The sequence below is a fragment of the Mirounga leonina genome, unplaced genomic scaffold (genome assembly GCF_011800145.1).
Source record: "Mirounga leonina isolate KUSES-001 unplaced genomic scaffold, KU_Mleo_1.0 Mir_106, whole genome shotgun sequence".
Classification (NCBI taxonomy): domain Eukaryota; kingdom Metazoa; phylum Chordata; class Mammalia; order Carnivora; family Phocidae; genus Mirounga; species Mirounga leonina.
The window spans coordinates 4,682,794-4,697,552 of record NW_023270232.1 but is presented as its reverse complement, the minus strand read 5'-3'; the positions used below and the strand labels follow the sequence as shown (position 1 = coordinate 4,697,552).

Here is a 14,759-nt window from a genome sequence, read left to right as displayed (position 1 = left end):
AAACTAGTCCTGGTGAAGATGCTGTGAAGATGGTTGAAATGACAACAAAGGATTTAGAATATTACATCTACTCAGTTAAAGCAGGGGCAGGGCTTGAGAGGATGGACTCCAGTTTTGAAAGAAGTGGGTAAAATGCTATCAAACAGCATCACATGCTACAGAGACATCAACCATGAAAGGAAGAATCAATCAATGTGGCAAAATTGTCTTATTTTAAGAAATTGCTGCAGCCACGCCAACCTTGAGCAAGCCGGTCAGTCAGCAGGCATCAACATCAGGGCAAGACACTTCACTAGCTAAAAGATTATAATTCTCTGAAAGAGGATGGTTAGCATTTTTTAGCAATGAAGCATTTTTATTTAAGATTTTATTTATTCATTTAACAGAGAGACACAGCCAGAGAGGGAACACAAGCAGGGGGAGCAGGAGAGGGAGAAGCAGGCTTCCCGCAGAGCAGGGAGCCTGATGCGGGGCTCGATTCCAGGATCCTGGGATCACGACCAGAGCCGAAGCCAGACGCTTAACGACTGAACCACCCTGGTGCCCCAGCAATAAAGTATTTTTAAATTAAGGTATGTACACTGTTTTTGTAGACACAATGCTATAGCATCCTTAATAGACTATGGTATAGGGGTGCCTGGGTGGCTCAGTCGTTAAGCGTCTGCCTTCGGCTCAGGTCATGATCCCAGGGTCCTGGGATCGAGTCCCACATCGGGCTCCCTGTTCCGCGGGAAGCCTGTTCTCCCTCTCCCACTCCCCCTGCTTGTGTTCTCTCTCTCGCTGTGTCTCTCTCTGTCAAAAAATAAATAAAATCTTAAAAAAAAAAAATAGACTATGGTATAGTTGAACATAACTCTTATATGAAATGGGAAACCAAAAAATTCATTCGACTCACTTTATTGCACTGTTCACTTTATGGTGGTGGTCTGGAACTGACCTGCAGGGTCTCTGAGGCATGCCTAAAAGCTGTGGGGGCGGGGGTGGGGGGAAGCCCATTTGTTTTCACAGTTAGCCTTTAATTCATCATCCTTGATTTTTCATTGTCTCTTTTAAAAGTATTTATTGCTTCCAGCAATAGCCATCCAATACTATTGTCTTTATAATTACTACTTTCTCACATTTCTCAATGCCTCATACACTGCACCCTGGTGCCCTTCCTCACACTGGTATACCATCCCAGTCCATCATCTGAAAATGTCAACAACTGTAATCCTGTCTTGTGACTGTGCTGCATCTACGGCCAGAGATGGGGTCCTCATTGCCAGCTAGGAAGCAGGGGATCTAGCTCCATATTTATTTGACAGAGAGAGAGAGCGAGAGAGCAAGCGCACTCGCGTGCACAAGAAGGGAGAGTAGCAGCAGGAGAGGGAGAAGCAGACTCCCCACTGAGCAGAGAGCCCAAAGTGAGGCTCAATCCCAGGACCCCGAGATCATGACCTGAGCTGAAGGCAAACACTTAACTGACTGAGCCACCCCAGTGCCCCCCAAATTCCATTATCGCATCTGCTTTCTGCCCCTCCTAGCACCAACTGTCACAGGGTGGATTCTCCATGGAGCCATGCAGAAAGTTCTAAGGGAGCTCTCTCAGGATAGATATCTGGAAGGGGAATGGAAGGAAGCAAGACTAAGTAAAGGAAGAAACTGCACTGCAAAGCAGTCCCAACGAGGTGTTGGCTGACCTCCCAGGGAGCTCAAAATCTGCGATGGCCCTTCTGAATTACCCCAAGTTCAGGGGAAACGTCCGGCATTCATATGTCCACACCAACCAGTCATTAGATGCAGGCTGCCCTGGGAAAGGGTGTAGCCTTGGACAAGGTGGCTCTTTTCAGCAGAGATTGATTTGAATAAGTCCTCAGTGCTGAAGAGGTGATCTGGACCATGCAAAACAGGATTCATGACAATGATGCTGACAAGCTTTTCAGAACTCAGGGGAACCGAGATGGGAAAAGCCCTCAAGAAGAGGAAGTGCTTGGGCCAGAATAAGCTTCTTGCTCTACTATAATTGTTTTCTTGATTTGCTAGTGAATAGGATTTGATTCTAGCTACAAAATTTGCTCTGTAAAATAATCTTACAGATATTGTTGATAAGACTTCTAGAAAAATCCGAACAAAAATAATTATTTCCTGAGTTTAGAACAAGAGATCCCAGACAGCATAACACATTGATTATAGTTCTCCTTTAATAGGGTAAGACTTGAAAATACACAGATATCCAGGAAAAAAAGTAAAGCAGTAGGAAGTATTGAGAGCACAATTGGGCTTTAATTTGGGTCTTCAGTTTCTAATTGTAACAGCAATCATACTTCTCAACAAACAATGTCCACCAGCTCTGCAAACACATCCAATGGTAATATTAGAGCAATACACTTTACACCCACTCTAAATTCACCATGTGTTTCATCTGGGTTTTTCATAAGAAAAGAGGCATATCTATAATTCACAATCAGAGTCAGGTTTCTGAAGACTTAGATATGAAATATTGCCTGTCAATTTGCTTCTCAAACTGAATTTAAAAAAAAAACAGTATAATTTATTCTTTAAAGCAATTTTATAGACATGGGTGGTCCAATTAACTTCATAGTGACGTTGGTTGAATATGATACAAAGGAAATACAGGTATCTTCCAGGACAACAGGATAAAGGAAGCTTTCAGAATTCATGAGGAAAAAAAAGGTGATAAAACCTAAACTTCTTTTTCAGATGTTTTAAAATTTCTATAAAACCTTTTGTTCCAAAATTAATCACTTAACTATGATACATAAAATATATTGAATGCGTTGCCTGACATCAAGATGGGAAACCCTCTCTTTCACATAATAAAATCCCCTTCCGGTCCATCTTGGACCAAGTCCTGGTTGTCTGATGGCAGATTTATCTTGAGAGGCCTAAATTTGTAATAAAACGCACTGCTTTCATCTACTGGTTGGTATTCCTGTTCAATTTCAGTTAAGAAGCCACTTCCAGAGCCACTTCCAGATCCTGATCCCGAGTCAGATCCAAAATAGTCCTCCGAAAGAGGGAAGACATCATTCAAGTTCTGGGATCTTGTCATTCTGAAGTAAGACAGAAAAATGAAAGGAAAAAAAAAAAAAACCAGTAAAGTTTGAGACATAAGGAAAATAATCATAATAAATTTTTTAAGATAGAAAATTAATGCAGCTACCCGGTTGCTCAAATTAAAAGTTAGAAGTTTCCCAGTTATTCAATGCTTTAAAACAAAAAACAAATCAGACCTTTCTACATGTTTCCCTATACTTGTTGTACTTCACTCATTGCATTTATCAGTCAACATCTATGCATTGCAGATTCACAATAAATAGTGCTACTTTTCTTATCACTAGCATAGTAATCCTATACTTGGTAAATTTACTTAAGGGGTAATTTTTTTTTTTAAGATGCCTTTCCCATTTTCTTTTTTTTTTTTTTTAAGATTTTATTTATTTATTTGAGACAGAGTGAATGAGAGACAGAAAGCATGAGAGGGAGGAGGGTCAGAGGGAGAAGCAGACTCCCCGCCGAGCAGGGAGCCCGATGCGGGACTCGATCCCGATCCCGGGACTCCAGGATCATGACCTGAGCCGAAGGCAGTCGCTTAACCAACTGAGCCACCCAGGCGCCCGCCTTTCCCATTTTCTTCCATTAAAGAAAGGACAAACAAGTGTAAGTTAGCCTAGATAGATGACATTTTTTTCTAATTTAAAATTTCTGCAAAACTTCTGATAATTCAGTGCTTCAACAAAACTCATTCTTAAGAAATTCTTTGTAACAAGTTAAGCATTATGTTTACCACAATTAACTAATTCAATTTCCTCTCAGAAAGTAAGTGCATTCATTCAGCTGGGTTCAGTTTGGTGGTTAGAAGTCCATTCAGCACCAAAGACCAGAGCAATGGTGCTGAATGGACAAAAATTTAGTTTCATAGTCTATGGGTCATTTTTTTCCATGAAAATAATGAACCACAGACCATATAACAGATTAGAGCTTCATTCATGTGTGCATTCAGTAAATATTTAACATCTGATCCCTGTTCTAAGTGCGTGGGATAGAATGGGATCTGCCAGATGAGGTCCCTGCTCAAGAAATTTATAACTTGTTGGGGAAGACAGACAATGAAAAGTGAATAAATCAGAAAAACATGAGGCGGTGCTAAATGCCATGCAGAGAAGTAAAATAGACTAATGTAATAGAGGGTGACCAGGGGGTTAGTTTAGACTGTGAGGTCAGGGAAAAGGGATCAGAGCTGGAAACACAGATTGGTAGTTCCATATGCACGCACACACAATAGAAGCCATAAAAAGGATGAGGTCACCTAAAAAAAGCATGCAGATAGAGAATAGGCCCTAGACAGAACCAGGGCCTCACCAACATATTAAATATTGAACGGAGGAGAAAGAACAATCAGGGAAGTAGAAGAAAACTCAAGATAAGGTGGGACTATGGAAGCCCAGAGAAGAAAGCATTTCAAAGCGGGGGGGTAGGGGGGGCAACTGTTTTTGAAGGTAATTAAGAAGTTGAGTAAGGAGAGAAGCAGAGAAGTAAACAGTGGATGTGTTAAGCAGGAGTGACTGTGACCTTAACAAGGACTCTGAGTGGAAGGTGGAAACGGAAGTTCAAACAGAAGGGATAGAGGGGTGGGGAAGACAGGAAGCATCCCTTTCAGTAAGTGTTCCTGTGAAGAGGAGCAGAGAACAGGGCAAGGGCTGGAAAGGATGCAGAGTCAAAGAAGAGATTTTACCCAACGGTACAAGATGGTAGAGAATGTCTGCACACCAATGGGAAGAAGATACTGGGCTCAGAGGAGTAATTGCAGAACTGATGTCTAGAGAATTAAAGCCAACTAGAGGAGAGCGAGGACCCCAGAGATGAGTGACAGTAAGGAAATACCTCTCTCTCTGGGCTAGAGGGGCAATGGAAGAAGGTGGTGTTACCTGAGCCCAGCATCTGGAGGGAGCTGAAGCCATGGATGAGAGACGGCCCTGCCAGAGATGCCACCCAAGGCAGGACTTGACAAGAAACATCCTGGTCTCTCCCTGCCTCCCATGCTCCCCCCCGCCTCCCTCCTGTGCCTTCCATTGGCCAAACTCAGCCACAGACCTGGGAGCCTGAGAAAGGTAGACCATGGGATGAGCCCAATACAGAGCAAGAACAGAAAAGAAAGATGGATAGGAGGGCAAATGGGTCCAGGACCGATACAAGAGCAGGGACTGTTCATTCATAAAGGACAGGAGTGTGACAGTAAGAAGAAAACTTTCCTGCCTGAGGAAAGGGGAAGATCAAAGAGATTTAAGAGAAGAAATGGTATAAAATAGTTGTTTTGGAGAACTTGGGTTATTCCTCTAACATTTTAGATTTAAATGAATTACTATGGAAACCCATGAGTTAAAATCATGGAGGATGCTATAAAATCCGTTTCAGGCTAGAAGCAGAAGACAGGAGCAGGATGGCAGAGTGGCATTTTGAAGGTGGTGATGACATCATCTCATGCAGTGAATGCCAGGGATGAAGAGAGTCGCCGGGACCCTCAGAGGGATGCTGGTCTTACCTGGTGTGGGCATGATGATTTACCCTGGCTTCGAGGAGAGTGATTTGCTAGGTTTAATCTTCTAAGTCTAAGGATTAATCCTTTGAAGATAATCCTTTACATAATACAGTTTTGCTGCATGTTATATAACTTTGATATTCATTGAAATAATTGATTCTAAGACAATTCCATTTTGGTTACTTATGAATTCCTGTTGGATCTTTTTTGCAAGGTTAAAGCAGGTTTGATTTGATCAAGAAGAGGTTTGGCTTTCTCTTTGACAAGTCATGGCCATTTATTCTTCCTTTCCCTAATTTCTTCTTTTTTAATCACTACCATCTAATCTCAGAACATTTTTATCACCCCTCAAAAATCCCATACCTGTACTCCCCACTCTATTCCTCTCTCTCCTCCATCCCCCAGTGACCACTCCTCTATTTCCCACCTCTATGGACATTTCATATCAATACAATCTTGCAATATATGTGGCTTTTTGTGTCTGGTTTCTTTCGCTTTGCATAATGTTCTTGGGATTCATCCATGTGATAGCATGTATCAGTACTTTGTCCTTTCTTTTGGCCAAATAATAGTCCACTTTAGGGAAACACTATGTTTTGTTTATCCATTCAGTTGACAGACTCCTATTGGATTTCAATGTATAATATGCTCTACTTACATAAGTAGAATGATGTCCAATCATTTCCAATACTTGTTGGTGAAAAGTACTCAATTTTTGTCTCTGCCCCCACAAAAAGACCTTGCAAAAGTATAGATGAATCATGCATTCTTGCACACCTCCTATGCCAGTAAACACAGTACTGCTTTACCATGTCCTGTGTAGTGAAAACCAAACCATCAAAGCAAGATACTGAAGAAACACGCTCTGGACAACACTCCCATTTCCAAGCCAAGATCTCAACAGAGGTTGGTGAAAGTAAAATCAGAGAAAGTTCACTTACGAAGAAGGATCGGTCTTCGGAGGAAGGATTCTGTTGGATTCCCCTGGAAGTAGGTTGAACATCGGTCCCTTTTCATCAATGCAGTTTGCAGAATTACTATCAGGACTGCAGCGTACCCACTGGTACCTGGCTTTCCGCACAGGAAAACCTGCCCAAACAAGGAACCCACATGGTTAATACGTATCTCTTACACTGCTTCTAATCACCCTGTCCCTAAGAAATTTTTGATCCAATTGATTCTAAATTTGGCAGAAGGTAAGGTGTGGGCAGGTTTTATGACCATAAATATAACAGGAGTACCCACTGTGTGCCAGCCTTTTATATACATTGTCTTCACAATAACCCTAAAAAGTAGCCCAGAGTTGAAGGTTAGAATAGGCTTTGGCAATCAGCTGCCTGGAGTAACATCCCAGCTCTGCTACTGGTGAGCTGTGAAACCTTCACTTCTCTAAAAAAAATAAGTAAATAAATCTAAAAAAAAAAAAAAAAAATGAGGCAGCTCTCTGGATACTGATATAGATTCTCCAGGGTTGATTATTAAGTTAAGAAAAGTAAGGAACAGGGGCGCCTGGGTGGCTCAGTCGTTAGGCGTCTGCCTTCAGCTCAGGTCATGATCCCCGGGCCCTGGGATCGAGCCCCGCATCGGGCTCCCTGCTCAGCGGGAAACCTGCTTCTCCCTCTCCCACTCCCTCTGCTTGGGTTCCCTCTCTCGCTGTGTCTCTCTCTGTCAAATAAATAAATAAAATCTTAAAAAAAAAAAGTAAGGAACACTGTGCATTGTGTTAACATGTGTGTTTGTGTTTTTAAGACTATATTTACATATATGTTTACATATATGTACCTTGAACCTCTGAACAGATATAAAACAAACTGCCTCTGTGAGGGAATTGGTAGGCAGAAGACACTGGAAGGAAGGACATATCCTTTGAAGCTTTATTTATTTATTTTTGCGAGAGAAAGAAAGAGAGAGGGAAAATGAGTGGGGGAGGGGCAGAGGGAGAAGCAGACTCCCCGCTGGTCTGGGACAGCCAATCGTCCAAAATGGGTTAGTTCTGTCACTGCCTGGAGACTGGAGGTAAGGTAGCAAGATAATATCCAATGTTTGCCCCTTATCAGCTGTGTGTCCTTGACCAACTTACTTAATCTCCCTGTACCTCAATTTCTTTACTCATAAAATGGTGACAGTAATAGAACTAATAATGAGATATAAATGCTAGGTTCTTAGAATAATACCTGGCACCATGGTTGGAGCTCTTTAAATGCTAGTTTCTGTGATGAGCAGGAAGACCACAATGACCAATCTCTGCTGGTGGACAGCTTATAGAGATCAGAATTTAAATACTCATTCTACCATTTAGTACCTGATTCTCAATTTCTCATCTTTCAAAGTTGAATAATAGTGTCCCAAAGAGTTCCCGTTCAAATGAGATAAAAGTATGTAAAACATCTAGCACAAATCTTTGCGCAGGGTATTTAATATGTTTTATTTTTCTTTCTCCTTCTCTGATTCTTTCCTGAAGCAGCCTAAGTTTGCCATCTGGTTGCTACTTAGAAACCCTGTATTGTAGGTGCGATAGAAATCCAGCATCTCCAGCAGAGGGCGACAGCTTCACGCTCTGTGCTGGCCAGAACAGTGCAGTTCAATAGCGTAAGACAACCACACAGGGAATTTTCAGTAAAGTAAAAAGAGACAAGTGAAATTAATGCCATCACATTTTACTTAGCCAATGTATTCAGATATTGCCACTTAACATATAAACAATATAAAAGTTACTAATGAATATTTTACATTTTTCTTTTCATGCAAGTCTCCAAATCTGGTGTATATTTTGCACTTACAGCACATGTCAGTTTGGACTTGCCACATTTCAAGTGCTCAGTGGCTGTCGTTTTGGACAGAGGAGGTCTAAGCATTCTCCTTTACATGCAACTGATGTGCTGAATATCAAACTGAGGTAATGTTTGCAAGGATAGGAAGTTAAACAGAAAAGTAAAACTAAAACTTTATGAGGAAGCATCCAGGTGAAAGACCATATCTTTTCACCCGCGTAACAAATACAACTGTGGCAAATTAGTGAAAACAAAATACAAAATGCCCCTCTAGAATTCAGAATCTCAGCTTTTGAAATTTATTATAGAGGGACTTTTTGGGGAGCCTGGCTGGCTCAGTTGGGGCAGCATGCGACTCTTGATCTCAGGGTTGTAAGTTCAAGCTCCATGTTGGGTATAGAGATGACTTAAAAATAAAATCTTTTTTTTTTTAAAGAGGGGCTTCTTTGGGGGGGGGGATTGACTATGGTGATAGTTGCATATATCTGTGAATATACTTTAAAAAAACACTGAACTGTACACTTATTTGTTTAAAGAATTTATGTATTTATTTGAGAGGAAGAGAGAGTGAGTGAGCAAGAGAGAAAGAGAGCACAAGCCAGGGGAAGAGGCAGAGGAAGAAGCAGACTCCCACTGACCAACGAGCCTGATGCGGGGCTGGATCCCAGGACCCTGGGATCATGACCTGAGCCGAAGGCAGACGCTTAACTGACTGAGCCACCCAGGTGCCCCTGAACTGTACATTTTAAATGGATGAAATGTATGGTTTGCGAAGGCTATTTCAATAAAGCTGTTTAAAAACTTGTAGAAGTCCCCCCCCCCCAAAAAAAAGTTTATCTAATTTGGGTCTGATCATTTTCAGTCGGCTTTAAAATAAAGAGCATGGTTACAGACACTAAGTTCCTGACATATCTGTTGAAGGGTGTTGGCAGGATGTGAATTCAACAGTCTCACCCCTGCTGTTGTGGGACTACCTTGACTCTATCTTGCTTGAGAGAAAGGTCTTATGATTACTGTAATTGAAAAAAAAAAGAAAAGGGAGAATGCTAGTGGACACAAAGGTTATCTTCCTCAAAAGCCCCACCTGCTGGATCAGCTGGCTAACTTTGTGTTGGATTCCAGGGAAAATAATGGTTTTTATTTAGAATCCTTTTCCTCACTGTCCCCCACCACATAGAGTCGCTAGTCCTGCTTTACCAAAATGTTCTTTCTATGAATGAACATTACTCCTATCATCCGTCTGCATCTTTTTAAAAAAATATTTTCACTTTTTATTTTATTAAAGTAGGCTCCATGGCCAACACGGAGCTCGAACTCACAGCCGTGAGATCAAGAGTCACATGCTCTACCAACTGAGCCAGTCAGGTGCTCCTATCTGCATCTTTTTACATTGTAATACCAAATTTTCCCCAACAGCATCACAATTTACCAATCTGCTATTCTTAATGGAGATTTGCTACAGGTGTGTTACAGAAACTTAACCAGAAAATTCCATGAAGGGGGGGGGAGATTAAAAAAAAGACCATTTTATTCATTGTTTTGGTAGCATTGAAACAGACATCACTAAGTTGGAGTTGCTTCCTACTGGACAATCAATTCCACAAGATAGACAACCCTTGCATGGTTTGACAAGCTATATATGTTCCAAGTTTACTTTCAATTTCTCCCTCTCTATCCCTCAATTCAGTGGTAAACTTTATAGCAAGTTTACTACAGTCAAAGCAAGGTTTTTTGTTTTAAATAAAGAAAATCTCGGGGTGCATGGCAGTCAGTAGAGCATGTGACTCTTGATATTGAGGCCATAAGTTCAAGTCCCACATTGGGTGTAGTGATTACTTAAAAATAAAATCCTTAAAGGGGCGCCTGGGTGGCTCAGTTGGTTAAGTCTCGACCCTTGTTCTCAGCTCAGGTCTTGATCTTAGTCATGAGTTCAAGCCCCTTTGGGGCTCCCAGTGGGCATGGAGCCTACTTAAGAAAAAAATATTTAAAAAGAGAGGGAGGAAGGAAGGAAGAAAGAAAAAATCTCTAATCCACTTAGAAGACAGCCGAGCTGCAACAGAAAGTTAACTCTGACCTTGAAATCAGATGACCACGTGTGGCATTAATTAGTTGTCACAGGCCTAAAGCAAGTCTCAAATATTTTTTTTTTTAAAGATTTTATTTATTTATTTGACAGAGACACAGTGAGAGAGGGAACACAAGCAGGGGGAGTGGGAGAGGGAGAAGCAGGCTTCCCGCCGAGCGGGGAGCCCGACGCGGGACTCGATCCCGGGACTCCAGGATCATGACCTGAGCTGAAGGCAGACGCTTAACGACTGAGCCACCCAGGCGCCCGCAAGTCTCAAATATTTTGCAAGAGGTTGATCTAAAGAGCAAATGAGATGGCGAATACAAGATCAGTTTTCTCCTCTTTAAATTGGTGTTAATTCCTCCTCACAGGGAATGTGATGATCATTTATGAGAGCATGGAAATGAAATCACTTTACAATCAAACAGCAGTACACATGGCTGGAATCAATATCTACCCTCATCTAGGGAGTGTGGAGTGAACACACATCTGGCCACACCTGCTCATGGATCTTCCATTTTCTCTCTTTATGGAAGTCTTTAAAAAAAGAGAGGTAATAAAAGAGTTTAGGATTCACAGACCTTATCAATAATCAATAATCCCCTGGAGGTCTACATTAAATCGAAAGCCACCTGTGCTCTCCAGGATCTCCCACGCATTGCCAAATTTCCCATCCTTTGCCCCTGATAGACATGATTTTACATCATGTTTTTCCTTGGGTTTGACTTAACGTAACTGATAAGGGCTGAATTGTGTCCCCTCAATTCATATGTTGAAGTCCTAACTCTCAATATCTCAGAATGGGATTGTATTTGGAGACAGAGCCTTCAAAGAGGTAATTAAGGTAAAATGAGTTCATATGGACGAGCCCGAATCCAATATGGCTGGTGTCCTTAGAAGAAGAAGAGATCGAGACACAGACACACACACACACAGAGGAAGGACCGTGTGAAGACAGAGGGAAGATGGGCTTCTCCAAGCCAAGGAGAGAGGCTTCGGAATGAAACCAGCCCCACTGACATCTTGATCTTGGACTTCCAGCCTCCAGAACTGTGAGAAAATATATTTCTGTTAAGCCACACCTGTCTGGGTACTGTGCAGCCTCAGTAAACTAACACAGTGACCTAAGATGTTTTGAATACGTTCAGTAAGGACAAGCCAAAAGCCTGGTTTGAACAGTTCGGTCAAACCAATGGTTTAAGTAAACGTTTTTTAAAAGACAGGGAAAGAGTGCTATCGAGTCATACTGGCATCCCATGGAGGTGTGGGAACCAGCGCCACGGCTCTGGCAGGGCTCCTGGAGAGGCTGTTACACACGCCGTGGGTGGGTATCCGTTTCCCTTCTCAGTCAGATGTGGGCGCAAACCCTTAATTCCAACACCAAGGGCACTTCTCCTTTGGAAATACCCTTGTTTTTCAGTTTGTTCATTCTATCTTTTTTGGTTCCTTTTCCAACAAAGAGCTAAACCTACCAGGTAATGATATAAATGCTAGTACTTTATGTGATTTCATAATGGTTTCTTCACTTCTTTCTGATGAATACCTACTATGTAAGGAATGTTTTTGTTTTTTTAAGGATTTATTTATTTATTTGAGAGAGAGAGAGAGCATGAGCAGGGGCAGACGGAGAGGGAGAAGCAGACTCCCCGCTGAGCAGGGAGCCCGATGTGGGGCTCGATCCCAGGTCCCTGGAGATCAAGACCTGAGCCACCCAGGCGCCCAGGAACGTTTCTGTTTCACTTCTAGTTTTACCTACTGAATCTTAGTGGGGAATGTGATATTTCGGGGAAATCCTGAATATGTAAAGACTGACTTAGCTCTGGCAGGGGTGGACCCCCCACCAACTTGTCACTCAAGTTTGTGCTACAAATATAGACCTCATTACTCTGGATCTTGTCAAAACACATTAGGGAATTATTTCATCAAGCTCAAGATTTTCCCTAAAAGATCCAGGACAGTTTCTTAAAATCAATACAGTTTTATACTTTAAAAAATACATAGGGGGCGCCTGGGTGGCTCAGACGGTTAAGCGTCTGCCTTCGGCTCAGGTCATGATCCCAGAGTCCTGGGATCGAGTCCCGCATCGGGCTCCCTGCTCGACGGGAAGCCTACTTCTCCCTCTCCCACTCCCCTGCTTGTGTTCCCTCTCTCGCTGTGTCTCTCTCTGTCAAATACATAAAACCTTAAAAAAAAAATACATAGATTATTAAAAAATTTAAAAATACATAGATTAGTAAAAAGTTTCAGCAACATTATTTGCTGTTATTTTCTTCAATAATCGCATAACAAGAAGGAAATTATTTTATAAATTTCCAGTACATAATGAATGTATCTGAGATTATCTGTACGATTTCATTTCCACCAGAAGTAAAAACAAGGCTAGAAGTCACTTCGAAGAAACAAATCCAGGACATGTGTGTCACTGTAAGTCAATGTTTCCTGTACAAATTGGGGGAACTTAAATAATTTTCTACTATAAATTCTCCTGTCTATTTATCAGGCCATAACCTTCTGCCTTACTTAGACATGATCCCTTATTTACCAAAGGAGAAAAATTGTATTTTTCTTACAAACTGATCATTTCTGTTGTCTTAGTCATAAGGATTTTAAGTTGTTTCAGTCTGACTAACCAACCCTAAATGATAGAGAAATCTAAGAAGAAATTTCCAAATGTAATGTGACCCTGAGCAACAGCACAAATACTAAAATTCCCTGGTCTGTCTTTAAACTGAGAGGGTTTGTACTATGTCTAACCATAATTGAATTTTCACTAAGAACGAAATTTTTTTTAAAAAAGGAAAAATACACAGATTTACTCTGATTTTTAAAATATATCATTTTCCACTGTTAGAATAATTACAATACTACCATAATATATTAAAACTTGGGACTGATACAAACCCTGGGACCTCCAAAACTCAACGGTGCCATCTCCTCCAACAGACACATGGGTTATGTTCTATATTCCTTTCTGGAGTTTTTTGGGTTTTTTAAAATTTTTTTAAATTTAAAATTCAATTTAACCTACAGTGTATTATTAGTTTCAGAGGTAGAATTTAGGGACTCATCAGTTGACCTTTCTTGAGTTTTTAGAAGTTTATAAACTATACCTTTTCATCCAAAAATAAAATAGCATGTTTCAATCAGGGTGTTCACGAGGCCACACCTGCCTCAGAGTTTCATTTTTCTTGACACCAAACTTAATCAAACTCACATTAAAGAGTCCAGCACCCCCAAATCCTTTCTCTCTGCCTCCTGTCCCACAATATAATACATTCTGTACCTTAAAGTGAATATAATCATTTGTGTGGACCCCAGGGCTTGCAAAGATTATGGAGGGGTGAGGGGGGAGATGAGATTCCTGGGTCTTACCTTGAACTGAAGAATCCAAAACCAGGAGGAGGGCAAGAGCCAGGACAAGCCTACTGCCCTGTTGGAGTAGCTGCATGGTGACCAGCTCCCTTCAGTTCTGCTGCCTGTACACCGACCTCACGATTAGGAAATGTAGCAGGGTGCACTCTGTCCCTTTTAGAAAAAGTTCCAAAACCTCAAACCCTGCCCAGAACCCACGTCACAATTTCCTGAACAAATAGAAAGAGATCCACATCAAAACCCAGAAAGATAAAAAAAAAGAAGAAGAAGACAGCAAAAACACTATTCATACCCATTATGAAACTGCACTGGACTCTCCCCGGGTCTGCTTTTTCAAAAGTTTTGTTGTTTGCCACTTGCCTGTTCGTAATTTTTTCCCACTAAAACAGTAGCATCAGCATTCAGGACAGTCTGTTTTTCCTTTCTTCACTGAACAACCTAAACACAAGACGGTTAACCTAAAGCGGCCACTGCACTGGGGGTGAGTGGGCACTCTGGGGGCTGCCTTTCCATCGCTGAGGACCTTCAACCTAAAATACAAGTTTTCTCTTTCATCAGGAGTAGCATAGCTCACTGAGTCCAAGCTCCAGAAGTGAAAGTTCAAAGCGGAGTTCTCCTCTGTAAATAAGTGTTCTCCGATCCCAGATAACCCGTTTTTCTCATCGGCCTCGCTTGCTTGCCCTGGATCACGGGCTCTCCCTCTACCTCCAAAATGGATTGAGGACTTCCAGTTGCCAAGAACTGGTTAAGACAGAAAAATGATCTTGCCTTCCTCTGCTCCTTCACACCAAGTATCTCTTGTCATTTCATTCCATTTACACTTTCCATCTTTTTTCCTGGTAAAATTGTTTGACTTGATTTGGGGGGTCCCCTGGCCTTGGAGAAGCCGGGGAATCAGAAACAAGGTATGTGGTCCTCTCAGCCGTCTGCTGGAGCTCAGAAAACCCACTCGCCACAGCCCCAGTTCCCAGGTCCTGGGGATCGTGCCGAGACTTTGGGAGGACCGAGG

At 41.7% G+C, this 14,759-nt stretch overlaps 1 protein-coding gene across 1 annotated transcript; it reads right to left on the bottom strand.

The window, feature by feature from the left end:
* Window positions 1–2,162: 2,162 nt before the first annotated feature.
* Window positions 2,163–13,895, bottom strand: LOC118018092 (serglycin-like). The gene is made up of 3 exons (XM_035016568.1): window positions 13,751–13,895; window positions 6,481–6,628; window positions 2,163–3,053 (listed from the first exon to the last, which is right to left on the bottom strand). Exons 1-3 carry the CDS (start codon window positions 13,824–13,826, stop codon window positions 2,810–2,812), a joined length of 468 nt encoding a protein of 155 aa, XP_034872459.1. The 5' UTR covers window positions 13,827–13,895; the 3' UTR covers window positions 2,163–2,809.
* Window positions 13,896–14,759: the final 864 nt, after the last annotated feature.